This window comes from Parasteatoda tepidariorum, chromosome 4 (genome assembly GCF_043381705.1).
Source record: "Parasteatoda tepidariorum isolate YZ-2023 chromosome 4, CAS_Ptep_4.0, whole genome shotgun sequence".
Taxonomy (NCBI): Eukaryota; Metazoa; Arthropoda; class Arachnida; order Araneae; family Theridiidae; genus Parasteatoda; species Parasteatoda tepidariorum.
Genome location: NC_092207.1, coordinates 58,615,377 through 58,632,368, shown reverse-complemented (window position 1 = coordinate 58,632,368; position 16,992 = coordinate 58,615,377). Strand labels below are relative to the sequence as shown.

Here is a 16,992-nt window from a genome sequence, read left to right as displayed (position 1 = left end):
AAGTTATGTAATTTAACATTGATAAAACAGATTCTGCATAGTTTATAGCTTATGCATTTTCGTTATGCATACATAAACGTTGATAAAGTTTGCATTTTGACTATGTTGTCAAATTTTCATAATTTATTTATCTAATTTAGAGCTTATATAGAAGATTTGCATTTTGTATTTTTAGTACCCATGGTTTTGAAATGTTGTGCTGAATTTATTGAAGAATATGGCATAGTTGATGGTATATATCGTTTATCTGGTGTGAGCTCAAATATTCAACGTCTGAGGTAATTCTTTAATTAATCATTTTTTCCTCTCTAAATTTCATGTTGTATTTCAATACATTTTTGATATTGTTTGGTCAATTTGATGCCTTGTGTGAAAGGAATCACTGATAGTTGCATAGAGTTGAAACGGAATTATACCTTTTCAGCTTTTATCACAATTAAACACTTACAAACTATGATTTCTATGTTTTTATATTGATTTTGCTATTTGGAAAAGAAAAACTCATAAGATTACTTTACTTTTTTTACATTTGTTTTTTATGAATGAGAGTTCAACCTTATTAATTTAACAGCGTAAAAAATTATCTGGAAAATTTCAAAGAAAATTTTCTGTTTTGAAACTTTCCGGAAAACCAACATCTTGGCTCTGATTATCTAAACTTTGCATATAATTTAAATAAATATTCCATCTTGTTTCTGAAGCGAAGTTTATGTTTTTAATTGTTTTATATGTGTTTGTCTTACACTAACTTTTACTTAACTTGTTTTAGTAATTGAGTTTAAGAATAAATTTTTGATTTTTTAAAAATATTTTAATATTAATATAACTAAGTTGTAAATTTTATATATTATAAATTTAGTATCAAAGTTGATCTTTCTTAAAGAAATGGAATATTCTTTAAAAATTTGAATTCTTTATATCCCCAAATTATTTTATTGCATAAGTTTTAATGTTATTTTTTAAGCTATTTTGGTAACTGTTGTAATGAAATAAAAATATCATTTCTTTCAGGCTTGCATTTGATGAAGATCGATCTATCAATTTAGGTGACCCTTCAACAGTTCACGACATTCATTCAGTTGCATCTTTACTAAAGATGTATTTCAGAGAATTGCCTAATCCTCTCTTAACATATCAGCTCTATGATAAATTTGTGGTAGGTTGTTAAGCAATGATAAATATGCATTTTAATTTAACTGCAGCAAAAATGTTTTTTTCCTTAAATTTAGACATTATGATATTTTGTTTTTTTACATTTAACTTTATATCCTACCAGGCTATTAATAGATAATGAGAGAAATTTTTTTACAAACTTGGTCAGGCAGCAAAGTAGTAAAGAACTGAATTATAATTATTTTTAATCAAATAAAATTGCTTTTGTTTAAAGATTTTAAAACTATTATTCAGAAGAATAATTTTAATGATTTTTTTATTCTGAAATAATAATTTTAGTAATTATATGTAATAGCAGTTTTCTGGTTTGAAAATTTCTAAAAGTTTTAAGGTTTATAGTATTATTTTCCAGATAAAAATATTTTGTCTTTATTAGTCCAGATTTTCAGATTTTTTTCCTTAAATTTTTGATTTGTGCATGTTTAGAACATCCCCTTTTCTGCAAATATAAATGAAGATTTTAAAATATCTAATTTGAAGAATCAAGAGATTTAAATTTTTAATTCATCATCTTTTTAGTTTAGTTAATGATGCTAGTAATGATTGTGTGATGTTTGGCTTAATCTTAGGAAGTATCTGCTAGTTATATACACATTCCAGGCATGTAGCTTTACCCGCAATATTAATGGTTTCAAAATTTTTGGAAATCCAGTCACTTTAGGAAAAATAAACTCAATTTGTAATTTTACTTAACCAAGCTTTAATGTTGATGAATCATACCCTAATTTATTATTTTCAGTGAATGCTATAACAAATTGTGCAGAGTTCTGTAGTTTCACAATTGATTTGCCTTTTTCACAGGGTTATAAATAACCATGATTTTTTCTGGAAAAAGCCCATCCCACTGGTTTTTTTTCCAGGTTTTATTGAGTTTTTTTTAAAAGTTAATTAAGTTTTTTCATTATTTTAATTATTTCTTATAGTCTTAATTTAATTGTATTAATTTAGCTATGTTTTCATTTGAAATTGAATGCAGCTAGACAAACAGGTCTAAAAATATTATATATTGCATGTTGTTATTACCACAGTTTCAATTTTATTGTGAATTAATATCTCAAATTTTTGTGAGAATTCCTTTGTACATTATTTATATTAATTTTTAATTGTATGTGTTTTTAGGCTGGTTAATTAAAAATTTTAAAGCACAGTAAAATAGAAATATTTCAATGTGTAGAGTTTGTATTTTATTCTATTATATAAATATTATTTAGAACTGATTTGTTAATGATAAAATGCAATTTTCAGGACTTGCCCAGTTTTTTTCTGGTTGGGGTGAAATCATAACCTTGCTCTTTCGTCTGAATTTAAAAATGATCAAATTCAATCAACTATGCAGTAATCATATCTTAGAATTTTTAAATTACGAATTGAAGGCTTCTCTTGCTTCATTAAGTGCTATGAAGCATGCATTATTTCTTTGTTATTTAAAAGTTTGGTATTTGTTATACATAATGTATAATTTCAGAGTGCAGTGCAGTCATCTGAAGATGTGAGACTGTTAAGGGTTCGTGATGTTGTACAGCAGTTGCCTCCACCTCATTTCAGGACTCTACAATATCTGTTAAGCCACTTAACTAGGGTTGCTGCACATGGTGAAGAAACTGGCATGACACCCAAGAATATAGCAATCGTATGGGCTCCCAATCTTCTCAGGTATAGACTCTCTATTTAAGAAAAATTTTGGTTTTAGTGAAAATCACAATGCAAATGTACATTGCACAGAAAAAAAAAAAGAGACCACACTGAATAACTTTTAATCTAAGGATCTGATCTTTATGCTCTGGGACTCAATCTTAATGGTTTGAGGGGATAACCTTGAATATGCTGATATTTTAAATGAGGAAATTGGACACATAAACATACTTTCTCGGAATAAACATATTTTTTTCCTCGACGGATTCAGATTTCTGACCCCAAAAATATAAGGGCTAGTCGCAGTCTGGGAAACACGGTCTCCGTAGTTTGGTTAGGAGAGCGCTGCGCAGTTTTGACCCCTTAATGTAATTTTACTTTTCGCATATTTTGCTATATCTTGAGAACTTTTTAAGCAAATTGAAAATTTTTTGCACACAATTATAAAATTTGTTTATTCAAAAGTAATTCTATGCAAAATATAATTTTTAGTAATTATTTGTTATTTTTTATTATTTTATTTAATATCTGTCCACTAAGGTCCATTAGGTTTTTATACCATTAAAACCTTTCCCAGCGACTGGGCATACATCTGCACCAAATGCGGAAAAAGTCAAATTAGGAAGTACGAAAAATATCGAAACAAAAAATTTAACTAAACAAATAAGTAGATTAAAATGTACTCAAAATATTTGTGTGAGACTTTTATTTAGAGAGCCCTTGTTTACTATACAACCTTATGTTTCAGTCAACCTTGTGTATCAAAGACGATGCTACCAACGGTTATCTTTTAGAGTTGAAAGTTATTTATATTTAGAAAAGAAAAACTACTTTAGAAATAAACATGCATTTCAAACAAACAAACCTCATCTTTTAAAGCGAACTAATTTTTATGATATAAAATTAAATGCAAATTTAAACAAAAACATAATTGTTTATTTCTTTAAGATAGTTTTATCATTCATAATTGGTTAATTTGTTTTCTTGCGTAATTATATTTTTGGGGTCATTTTTACAGATGCTAAATTTTATACAGAGATCCATCTTTTCGCGATGCCAATAGAAGTGGCACTTCCACACCAGGAAAATGACATTGACTAAAATAAAAATCATTTGCCGAAAAATCATGTACCTTCGATCACAATTAAAATTAATGTGAGAGACCTCTAAGAGCGACCAACCTCCAGCAGCGACCATTTTACTGTGGAACTGAGAGTGGTCGCTCTTGAGAGGTTTTACAGTATAAAACATAATTTTTGTTTTTAAAAATGTTATTTAGATAGTGCTCTAACACTCCCTTGTCTTAATTTAGTAAGTTTGAATGATTTATATAATTTTCAATAATTTTTTTTAAATGTAATATGAAAAGACATTGACAAGTTTGAAATTTGTATATAAAAGATTTCTTAATTGGTAAAATTGGACAATTTGTAATTGGAGTGTAAGTTTTTTTTAAAGGCTTTATTCCAGGGAGCAAATAATGAATGAGGAACTTTTTTATATTTTTCATATTATTTTCTACAGTTTTAAGTTTTTTAACATAAAAAAAGAAAATACACACAGTTAGTTAATTTTATTTTTGATCAAATGTTCCTAAACTATATAAATAACTCTCTTTATCCAATGGTAAGTTTATCTATTTTATTTAGTTTATTCATATGATTAACTTTTGCATGAATTATTTGAAATAAATTTTAAATAAAAATTAGTATTATCATAAGTTTATTTTTTCTTCTTTTTTCCAACAGATCGCGGGATGTTGAAAATGGAGGAGTTGGAGCTTTACATGTTGTAGGAGTACAAGCTGTTTTGACAGAATATTTAATTAGATTTTCTGATTTAATATTTGATGAAAAAGTTTCTCTGCTCTCTGGTTCTGAACAAGAAGGTAAATAAAACAAAAAATCCTTTGTTTCTTTATTATTATTATTTGGAATTAACGTTTTAAAAAGTTCCATTATAAAATAGTGTATCAATTTACTGTCTGTCAAAGTATTTGTTACAAAAATTTTTTTCTTACTGTTATACAATTTTGCATTCTTAGGTTTACTTCGTGCTCGACCTAAATCTTTAGCAATCTCTACTCCTACTAAATTATTATCATTAGAAGAAGCAAGAGCTAGAGTACTTTCTACTCATCTTCCTCCTACTCAGCAAAAATACATTGAAGTTGGTGGAGGTCCTGATAAATTGCCTTCTAAATATCATACAGTTATAGATCTACCTGGGTAAGTTTAAAATTGATAAAAATGCTTCTTGCACTTTAATTTTTTTTTCTGGAAACACATTTTAATTGGACTAGTAGGATAGGATATTGTATTACATATCTTAAATTTAATCGACGGTTATCAAAATATTGATTCTTGTAGTTCTGGTAATAGCGGTTTCTAACTATTCTATTACAAATAAAGTTAACAACTACCTCTTATAATCTTATAACTACTTACTATAAATGACTTTTGAAATGAAGTTACTACTTCACTACTTCTAGGAGACAAACATAATTCGAGAACCTAATTTACATTTATGTTCAAAATTGTTTTGAATAAAAAATATAGTTTATTTAAACATGAGTAATTATTTCTTTATGATTGCATTAGCCAATTTGTTATTCAAAACCATTTTTTTTTTTTACTTTAAATTTTTTATACCTTTTTCAAATGCCAATATTTTATTTAAGAAATGCTAGAAAATTATCAAATATTTTGTTAATTGTTAAATGCTATTTTATTTCCTCTATGCCTAAAAAATTACTGAGTGAAATATGTTTCCTTCCACTGAAATAACATCTATATTTCATAAGCATGCAGTAGGAGATGTAGCCAAAATAATAAATTACTTATTTTTAATGGCTAGTTAAAATATTGATAAGTAATACATAATTTTTATCGACGTTTGGTCACAAGACATTCAAATTGCAAACATTGGCAAAAATGCGAATAGATATGAACCAATCAAAAAAATAGTTTTTTGAAACTTGTTTCTTAACTATACTAATGTTAAAAGTAGTTTTCAGAAATTGCTACTAACTACTGTTTTTTGTATTGCTTTTTGTATTGCTGTATTACTTTTTTATAAGAGTACTACACTACACTACAAACTAAGAAAAAAATTGGGGACTACACTAGTTTCTGTATTTCCGATCATTGATCATAGATTATTTGTTTATATTTCTATTTTTTGTATACATATTTATTTAATTGAATGTGCAAATTATAGGAAATGAACTTTATTATTTAAACCTACAATTTGTCTCTCAATTGTTTTTCTTTAAGGTGCCTACTAGATTTTCAGAGTTTTAATTAGAATAAAATGTTGAATAATTTAATTAATTTTATTTCATTAACACTTAGTTGTCTAACATATATTAGTGCTATTTTATATCATAACTTTCAATGTCTGGCAGATTTTAAGCAATAATGTTTTAGCATGCAAATTATATCTAATTTTAGGGAAAAAAAGTAATTAAAGTTTTCAAGTTTACTACAAAAACAAATCTAAAAACTTTCAATTTAATTTTTATGTAGGCTCTGTGTTTTTTTGGTATCTCACGATTTCTAAACTAATCATTATTTATGTTTTAATTAATCAATAGTGATAAAATATTTTTTTGTCATAGCAAGCTGTCAATTGCCCTATTTTCCCTGAACAAAAGCCATTGAAAACAAAGCAAAAAAATATTTAAAATAGATTTGTACAAAAAAATGTAGTAAGAAATTTATGGTGTTTTTTTTTTAACACTTTTTAATCTTTGTTAAAATAATTTTTTATTTTATTGACTTCATTTCTTCATTTTATTAAATTGTTTTTTGATCAAATCTTTTATAATGTCAACTAAAGTGAGTAATGAAAATAAATTGCTTAAAATATGAATGAATAATTTAAATTTAAAATTTCAGCAAACCAGGTTTACCAAAGTTAAAGAAATCTCCTTCAGGATGGAAGTCTTTCTTTTCGAGGGGATGGTATTCAGGAAGTACCAGAGAAAAAAGTCGCCCTACTTTTAGAGCATCGAGGAAAGCTAGTACTAGTTCACTTCCACACCAGTCTGCATATATGCAAGTAAGATGAACAAACACTACTATTTTTGATTATTTGTTGTAAAAAATAATTTCTCAAAAACAATGAAATATTATTGCTGAATATGCTATATTAAAATGTTTGTATTGAGTTTACTTCCTCTTCTCTAAGTTTGCTGCCAAAATATTTGAGCAAAATATTTTTATCTTTGATTGCTATTGCTTTATTTTTTGTAATCAAATGAATTTTTTCAAATGAATTTTTCGGTTCTTGCTAATTATAAGTGTATATTTTACTAATATTTTATCTACATTAATAGTGCTTTAAATATGTATGTTTACACTAGTGCACTATGTGACTGTGACATGGCACAATTTCCTCATTTCTAGTTGAAGTATGACTGACACAGTACTGGGATTGTTTTAAATGCATCCAAAAATATATTGCTTTGAAACTTCTTATTTTCTTCTTGAGTTTGTGGGAAAATGTGTTTATTGCATTTTAATGAATTTAGAAAAATCTTTTGAAAATATCAGGGAATAGTTAACAAAGCATTTCGTTGAATTCAAGTCCTCTTAATAGTGGGGAATGCTATTCTATACTTTAAGTAAAGTTAGATTTGTTTTAATACCAGGAAATTTTAGTGTTTTTTTTAATGAGGTAACTACATAAATTTAATTAAATCTAGCAGTTAAATATAAAACTGAATTATAATTTGGTATGTCCAAAAATATTAGGTACTATTCTGATTTCTATCAAAAGATATTAAGCGTGGTGTTAACTTGTTTGCACTCACAAGTTACTCCTAAAATATCAGCATATAAGTTAAGCTTCATGACTTTGAATAAAAGTTTAAAAATATGTAACAAGTGAGCCTTTTCTTTTAAGTATCAGACAAATAAAAAAATTTATTTTATAACAAGAAATGAGTACTGAGCAAACATTGTGAAATTAATTTTAAAAGAACATCTTAAATTTTTATTTTTTCACTAGGTTCACTAATGAATTTTTAAAAAAATTAATTACAAAATGTGGTTTGCTGATAAAGAGTTGGTTATTCCTCAATATTGTGTTGCAATATAAATGATAATATGCTTATAGATATTGTCGCTTTGATTAAGTCATCTAATTAGATCCTGATATATATATATATTAACTCTTAGCTTAGCAGCTCATTTTTATTATTTTTTTGATAGTTATGCTGTCTTTATACTGAAGTTTTTCAGCACTTAGGATAAAATTACCATTTACAATTCAGCTATTACTGAAATTAGTTTTATTTTCTTAAAAATTTTAATAGTGATTATTATTTTTTTAACCTTTACTTTGTTTCTTAGGACAAACCTGTTGAAACTGATGCACCATATAACCACCGAAAAAAGTTAAGGACTGTTAAAAGTGCAGAATCTCTTGCTCATTGCCTGAAGGAATCCTCATCCCATAGTACAAATAAAGATGATTTCCCTGGCAAGTTATATTTTCACATTCTTATTTCTCTGCCTAATTGTCTCTTGTACCAGTGCATGTATTATAATGCTTCATCCAGACCAAGGATTATATTCTTTATGTGGATAAAATAGATCAGATAAAATAGTGACATACTTTGTTTATAACTAGGGTCCTATAAATTATGTGTAAATTTTTAAAAAATTATGCGGCTAGGATGCGGCGATTTTTAAAAATTATGCGGCAAGGATGCGGTGTCTTTTAAAAATTATGCATACAGGTTGCAAATGACCCAGAAATTGAAACTGAAAAAAAAAAATCTCTTAAAGAAGTTCAACTTTCTTTCCTGTTTTAAAAATTTTTTTTTCAATGAATACAGTAAAGATTTCAACTAAATTACCTTCTTATGTATTGTACATCCATTTTCTACATCAGAACAATTATTAAATTTTATTAAAATGGAGAGAAGTTAGTCCAGAAGCTGCGTTTTCTTTCAAAATCTGTCTTTGTTTTGTAAAAATTTGGCCGTAGTAGGATAAAGCTCTTTCACAATCTACTGAATTAGGAAGCACTGAGAGCACTTGTCTTGCTTTTTTTGTAAGTTCTGGAAATCTCTCTGAGACTACCTCTGAATTTCAGAATCTAATTAAGTCCTGGTTTGAAAATTCTTTTACATATTCTTTGTAAGCAGCATACTCGAGTTTTATATCTTGACCACTCATTCCTGGAATATTCTTGAATACATTGTCGTCTTCAATATTGAGGTTGACTATTTGCTCTGGATCGAAAACTCGAGCAGCTTTCATGACGTTTAATGCAGGTTGCCTAAACTTGGGCCCGCGTTTTTTGAATACGTCTAGTTCTGGAGAGTAGTAAGTATTCAACTTTGCAATTGTTTTGTGAAACACTTCTTGAAGAAATACGTTGCGTGAATCTTTTCGTGAGTATAATGCCTGAGAATTACATCGAAGTTTAGACAGCAGATCAAAAATCTTATTGTAATCTTTGTGAATAGATACACCACATGTTTCGAAAAAGAGAAGAGTATCCATATATTTGAGCGTGTTCTGCAGTGAACTGAAAGTCTTTGCAAACGTACTTGCTTTCCACCAAAACTTTGCACTGATCGAGACAAGCTGTGTCAGGAGTAAGGTTTATTTCACTGCTAAAAAATTCTATGTAAACATTACAATATTCAGCATGATATTGCACTGATTTAAACCAGGAATTCCACCGTGTCTTTATTGGTACTGGGCAAAGTTTAGCTGAAAAAAGCTAAATTGAAAGTTTAACTATTGAAGCAAAGTTTAGCTAAATTGAAAAAGAAGATATATTTCAATTGAAAAAAAACCTTTAAGGAGAAATTTATCTGGTAAACAAATACATTTTTCTGAAAAATAAAAATTATACAGATATGCTGCGATTACGCAGAAAATTGTAAATTATGCGGGTTTCCGCATCTTTGCATAATTTATAGGGCCCTATTTATAACACTTTTTGATTATGTTATCTTGAAGATAGTATTGGTTAAGTTTGGTGCTGTCCATAGGTTGAAAATTCTGTTAAACCATTTCTGAAGTGTTTAGTGATGCAAACGTGCAAACTAGTTTTTTAGGTATCTTTGATTTTTTAAAATAAATAAGTACATTCAGATTTCAACTTTTATTTCATGTAGAAGAAGGTGCATTCTATAAATAATTTAAATACTTAGTAACGAAACTCATAAATCATACTCGACTCGTGTTAACATCAGACTCCTGTTTTGCATTTTAGGGCTTGTGAGCCTAAAATAAGTTTAAAAGTATTACTCTTTTAGAAATATCTAATACTTGCCAAATATCATGTTATATACGTGTATGTATTTTAAAAGTAATACTTTATGCTTTATTCATTATTATTTCCCTGTTTAAGTTATACATATAAATTTAGCAAATTTTAAATGACATATATTAGACAAATTCAGTTTAATTTTTTAATAACAATGATTTTTAATAATATAATGAAACTATCAAGTTAATTTTATGTAAGAGTTAAGGCACTTTTTTTTCTATTTGCAGGCTTTGTATTTAACAATTATTTCTTGTTTTCTTTTTAATAAACTTTAATGTAATAGAAATCAATTTATAAAGGAATAAATTTAATGTAATGCAAAATTATTATAATAATTGTCAAGTGCATCATGAAATTTTGTTTAATGTTTTAATAGTATATGTTACATGTACTTTAATTGAAATTTTAGGTCTGTTTATTAAGAACGTTTCTATTTTAAACTCTTTTTCTGTTTGGCTTTCACATTAAATTGGTCTTAATGTTATATGACAAATTGATCTTGACATTTAAACAGTTAAGTCTCAAATGATTTTATTTGATTTAAAATATTTAATTTATAGCATTTTCATATAATTTAAATGTATAAAACTGATTTTATAAATACGAAATATTTTGTATTTTACAGGAGAACATAGTAGAAAGTCATCACCACAAGTATCAGTGGACTCTTCAAATTCTTTGGAACTGTCACCACTTTCAAAATCTCCTGGTCTACAAAAGCATACTCGATCTAGTTCTCATGAGTCCTATTTTGAAAGTAATAGCATGGATATTATTTCTGAGCCATCTTTTGAAGAAGATGAGCATGGTTTGTTTTATTATGTGAGCCAACAAATGAAAATGCTACAAGATTCTTCATGGAACTCAGAGAAAGACAAGAAAGTAGATTCTGTTTCCATGAAAAGTTGCGAAGATCTTTCTGTTTTAAATAGAACTTATTCCAAAGAATTCTCCAAAAGTCCTCCAAGTTTATCTGAAAAATTTTCTCGTAAGCAAAAGCTAACTTCTGTTGAAGATTTTGCTCAAGTGAAATATCAGAAACTAAATGAAGACTTTGCTAATAACGAAACTCGTGTCTTTTTGGATGCTTCTCCAGAAGAGGATTATAACCAACAATTTTTTAGGTCAAATGATTATGGTTGGGATGACCACAATGATAAGTATCAAAATTGTATGCAGATGAATCAAGAAGACTTGACTCTTGATCCCATGGAGTTTTATGAAACTGCTAAAAATAAGAGATTATCCCTAGTATCGTCAACAGACACTGAGAACGAGCCCTCTGATCGAACAGTTGTAGAACGATATGGAAATGCTGAAACTGTACTAGTAGAAGTACATGCAACTCAAGACAGTTCCTCTGAAGAAGATCAACAGTATTCACCAAAGGCACCTCTCAATTTAGACAGTGTATTTTGCTCTTTTGGTGAACCGGCCATCGATTCATTCGACAGTGGCAGAGTTTCTGGATACAAATTGAGACCATTAAATTCTGATGAAACGGAAATTCAAGAGCTCCAGTTTCATCTATCTGATGAAGAAGATGTGATTTTGCCAGTTACAGATATAGAACATGAGGTAAATCCCAATGAAACCTTTACAAGGGAAATTAAAGAACCAGACGGCTCATATTCTGGTCTGAATCTTGATGAGATGGATAGTAGTGAACCTCACCTTGATGATATAACTGTTAGTTTATCTCCCAATGATCATCTGGATCTTCAAAATGTGCCTAGCCAGGCTGAAAATATAAACGATTCTTCAATTTCGAAAGAGAGTGAAAGATCTTCTGATGTAATATCAACAATTCAAAGGTCTGCAGTTGTTCAAAAGGACGAAGTAGTAACAGAAAACTTAGAATCTTTCAGTATTAAAATGCCGCCTTCACCGATTTATCCCCCAAAGAGCTTAAAGCTGCAAGAATTGCAGCCTTTAAAAACTAAAATTGAAATCGTTCCCTCTCATAAAAAGAAACTTTTTAACATACCATCTCCATCTTCCCCTGTGGAAGAAGTGAGAAAGAAATTTGAACTTAAGGCCTCAGCCACTTCTAAAAATGTTGAGCCTTCATCTGAAATAAAATTTCGCTCCAGGGAACTGCCATCTAAGCTTGTTAAAACTTTTGAACCATCAGAACCAATGGCTATTAGCCAACCATTAGAAGTTCCTTATGTTGATAGCCAAACAAAAAGTAGTCCACCTAAAGAAAGTATTCTGTTGAAACGTCACTCAGAACCTCCTCCTAAGCAAGTTAGTACCAGTCCTCCTCCTGGGATATTTAAACGATTATCAGATAAATATGAAGGTGAAAACATTAACAAAGTATCAAAAGGTCAATCAAATTCTGAAAAAGTAACTCCTAAAAACAATAGAAATGTTCAACAACCTAGTTTATTCACTCAGTTAAAAATACGAAAACTTCAGTCTTTGCAAGCTGAAAGCAGTCCTATTAATTCTGAGCCAGTTGATCCTTGGTCAGATCCAATATTAGATATGCAAGAAGATTATCATCCAATTATAACTTATTTACCTACAAAAGATTCAAATCAGGATGAACAATCTGATAGCAGCATTGAGGAAGAAAATGAAGTGGACTCCTTAGAAAAAGTTACTAAACATGAAATTGCGGATGACTCTCTTCTTGCATGTGAAACTGAATCTGTGAATTCTGTTATTCCTGACGATTTAAAAGTAGTTCAAGTGAGCCCTGGTAATCAATCTTCTAATCAAAATCAAGTAGATAAACCATGTTCAGTTAATGAAATGGATAATTTTCAGTTGAGTTCCAAAGTGAATGAGGGTAGCCCCGAAAGCGAGGCAGTTCGCCGAGAGCGAATTAATCGAATCAAGGAAGAAAGAAGAGCTCAATTAAGGGAAAAGCTGAAACAGGAAAGTTTTCGTATGGAAGCAGAGGAGAAAGAAAAAGTCCAAACGAAATTCCGATTGAGGAAAGAAAACTCAAAGCTTTCCTGCATTGAAGGTCAAGATGATGTAAAGAAAAGTGATAAAGCAGTGGAGACGGACAGTGCCAGCATAACTGAAACTGGCACTACCTGTGATTTAGACTCTTCACTTGAAAGTAGCAGGGGAACTTGTGTCTCTCCTGCTGCTGTTATATCAGAAATCTCATCTGGGACTGACAGTGGACTAGAATCTTTTAGTTTTTCTCCTAAATTCCCTAAGAATGTTTCAAAAGACTTGTCATCCGAGGATTGTTTACGGTCACAAAAATTTTCCGGGAGAAAGTCTGCTCGATCGTACGAGGACAGTCGTAAGTGGCTTTCTATGCCACCAACTGACATAAGGGACAAGGTTGCAATGTTTGAACGTTCCAAAGATACCAATGAACTGTGTAGGCTGGGACCAAATGGCAAATTTCCTCAAAAGCAAGGCACTTCTTTAGCATCTTCATTTGTTAGGTGAAATTTTGACTTTATTTTCATCATTTTTCAAGAACATTTTTCAAAGGTCATTTTTTTCAAAGTATTTACTTTTACATTGAAACTTGAGTGGCTAGCTGTAGGATAATCTGCGACTGATGCTTCAAATGCACAAAATCAAGCTTTAACTTTTTATTTAGCTTTTATATTTAGTGTTCAAAATTTCTTTTAGCATGAAATTGGTATTTTAACAGTAGAAACTTGTAAGTATGTATTTTCTAGATATGTAAATTTTTGTCTGCATTAATTGAGGTTTTAATGACCCAATAAAAAATTTCATTGGCAGAAATACATATTGGGCATTATAATTGAGTTAAAAAATTTTTAGGAATCAATTTATTTGATTCTCTTAATATTTAAAATCAATTAACAGTATGATAGTTTAACAATAGCAAAATGGTAATATTAATGATAGTTAACTCTCCTTTTATTGTAATTTTTCAAAATCTTTCTCCTTAGTCTTGAAATAATGTTTAAATATTATCATAAAAAACTATGATTCAATATTTTAAATTGCTTAATGAAATAAGTTTTACACATTACTCTAATAAATTAAATTTTGAGTATCTCTTTGACAATATTTGAAAGTAATCTAATTTTGTAAAACATTTTCATGATTACATTTTATTTTTGTTTCTAAGTTAACTATAAAGGAATTTGTTTACCATTGTTTTTTAATGCGTTGTATAACATACAAAGCGGGTCCACGGAAAATAATTTAAGATCGAGATTGTTGTCAGGAAATAATTTCATAATAATTTGCATACAGTCAGGGAATAAATGTTTCTTTTTATCTAGAGTTTTTTTAAAATTATTTATCAAGAATTTTTATTATTTTCCTTTTTATCTTATACATCTTGATAAAAAAGGAAATAAATGTGAGACCAAAATTTCCATTTTTATCAGGAATATATAAGATTAATATTTATATAAGTTTTTGTAATTAATTAGGCATATCAAGAAATGTGTGTTTGATGCCTTTTACAGCTAATTATCTTGTGCATATGATCATCATGTTTGCAATTGATCCTCACCTTGCTTACCTCATCATCATAATTTGTTCATCTCTTTTATTTGTATATAATTTTTAAAAACAAAATATTTTTCAGAGATACTTTTATTTTAGAGATATTAACAAACCACACATATCCTGTTAAGCGTGCATGATCCTTTCACTTAACTTAATCAGTTCATGTGTGGTTCAATGTATCACTGTGATAACATTTCATAATTTTTATTGCCATGTAGTTAGTGTGCTGTAATTAATATTTGTTCCACCTTGTGTGCCTAGATGTTATAGTCTTTTTTAAGTTTTCCACAAGAACAAAGCTTTTTATATATAAAGTGCATTTTTATGTTCATAGCTCAAAAGTATTGCAATAATATTTTAGTATTTGTACATTTTTAAGTGGAGTTATTATTAGTGTAACTTCCAATAGAGCTAGCCATGTAAAAAGTTTCATTGCTGTGTATGCATTTATTAAAACATTGCTTACTTGGCAATCATTACTTTTAAATAGTTATTTTTATTTTAAATTTGAGGTAAATTTTTTTTTAAAATTAATTTTTATCTAATGGCTTATATGTAACAAGTTTATTTTCTGACCAAATGCCAATTTTTTTTTCTATGATATGAAGCATCTGAATGGCATTAGCATATAAGTTCCTAAGAATTTAGGATGTCTGGATTCTAGTGCCACTTATCACTAAAATTTTATATTGCTTGCTCAGATTTATATTACTTCCTTCCCTCAAAAAAAATAACAATCAATAATAATTTGAGTCTAGAAGCATCATAGAAATTTTTTGTGTGGTAAATTTGATTGTGTCTTGTTTAAAATCTTTGAAAATAAATAATTTATTATGGAATTATTAAATACTTAGTACAATTCAAAGTTTGAGAAAAATGTTATTTGCACAAACTTAAACTAGTAAGGAATCATTGCTTTCATATGACTTTTTTATCTTTGATATTTGTCATTTTTTTTATAAAAACAGTTGTGTACATATATCAGGGATTTTTTTCCTATCCAAGTTTGAGAAATTCTTTTGAAATTTTTTTTATATGCCTATATAAACTTGAACTTTTTAATCTAATTTACATGAAGCTTCAAGCCTGCCATTCCTCAATAATCGTCATAGATATCACAATTTTTCACTTTCAATTTTCTAACATTTTTGATAAGTATATAAAAGTCAAGTTTTTGTTAAAAAACTTACTGATAATTTTCAAACAATACTTTTTTAAATAAGTATTTCTTGCCATCAATTTGCTATTAATAACTTTACATGCCATTTTTCATAAACTTTTCTATATACTTTTTCGCAATAAACTTGGCTACATATTTATTATATTGTATTGTATGTTCTTGAAAACTCGTATGGTCTTCCCTTATTGTATATTTGCAAGTTATTTTTGATTACATTATTTTTCATGTTCCTCGAACTTTTTTACTTGATTATGAACTAAATATTTGTTGCATTTGTGTTTTTTTATTATGGAAAAAAAACAAAAAAAAACTCTGTATATTAGCTTTGATACCTCTCCATTTTAATTTAATTTTGTTTTATCTCTCCTATTTTATTTTAAAAATCCTATTATTACATCATTAAATTTCATAGCAAGGTTACTTTTTTAATACCAGATTATTTATCCAAACATTATAAAATTTTTTAATGAAATTTTATTAAATAGTCAGTTTAATATATAAGTTTAGTATAGTATTAGGCAATGTATATAATATCAAATAGCAGAATATTCATATATGTATAACAATTAATGTTACTTTCGAAATACAATTGTTTAGAAATACAATTTTTTTTTATAAGGTTACCCTTGCTGATAATTTTTTGGATTTAGACAATAGTTAGTATTTTTATAGTAGTACCTATGTTATCGTAATATTTTTAAAATAAATCTATTTCTATTTTCTAACTTAAACAACTTCTAATGTTTTTCTCATTCTCTTTTAATTTTTTACTGAGCATATAGTTTATTTCAAATAGTTATATGATTTCAAAGTCTAATAGTTGCACATGAATAATCTATACCACTTGAATTCGATAAAATCTAAATGTTAAGATTAGTTTACTTATTTGAGAAATTTTGTTTCATTTTTATTATTGTGATCTTTTGAATTTGTTTATAAATATTGGTTTATATATATATTTGAAATAGGTTTATTGTAATTCTTTTTGAACTTACATTGCAAATTATATCATGTTCTTTTATTCAAGCAATAAGCAATTATCTTTTAATGTCTTATTTTTAAATGTAGATCAAGTAGTTAAACTTGTATCTTTAAACCCATATCTTTATTAAATGTAATAATATTAATCTTCCAATTAACTTGTAAATATCAATTTGTTTTAAAACTATTTTCTACTTCAGGGCTTAGTTTCTTCTTCCTCCTACAGTTATCAGTATTTTTGTCCACCATCCCATATATGT

The 16,992-nt window shown here is 27.9% G+C and overlaps 1 protein-coding gene across 2 annotated transcripts in view; it reads left to right on the top strand.

The window, feature by feature from the left end:
- LOC107451499 (uncharacterized) overlaps positions 1–15,091 on the top strand; it is a 112,187-nt gene extending 97,096 nt beyond the window's left edge. For both annotated transcript variants that reach the window (XM_016067623.3, XM_016067631.3), the window contains 8 exons: positions 176–278; positions 1,012–1,156; positions 2,639–2,826; positions 4,554–4,693; positions 4,850–5,033; positions 6,705–6,867; positions 8,163–8,292; positions 10,727–15,091. In XM_016067623.3, the coding sequence (XP_015923109.1) occupies positions 176–278; positions 1,012–1,156; positions 2,639–2,826; positions 4,554–4,693; positions 4,850–5,033; positions 6,705–6,867; positions 8,163–8,292; positions 10,727–13,524 (3,851 nt within the window). In that variant the 3' untranslated portion in view covers positions 13,525–15,091. The remainder of the gene's footprint in view (positions 1–175; positions 279–1,011; positions 1,157–2,638; positions 2,827–4,553; positions 4,694–4,849; positions 5,034–6,704; positions 6,868–8,162; positions 8,293–10,726) is intronic.
- The last annotated feature ends 1,901 nt before the right edge of the window (positions 15,092–16,992 follow it).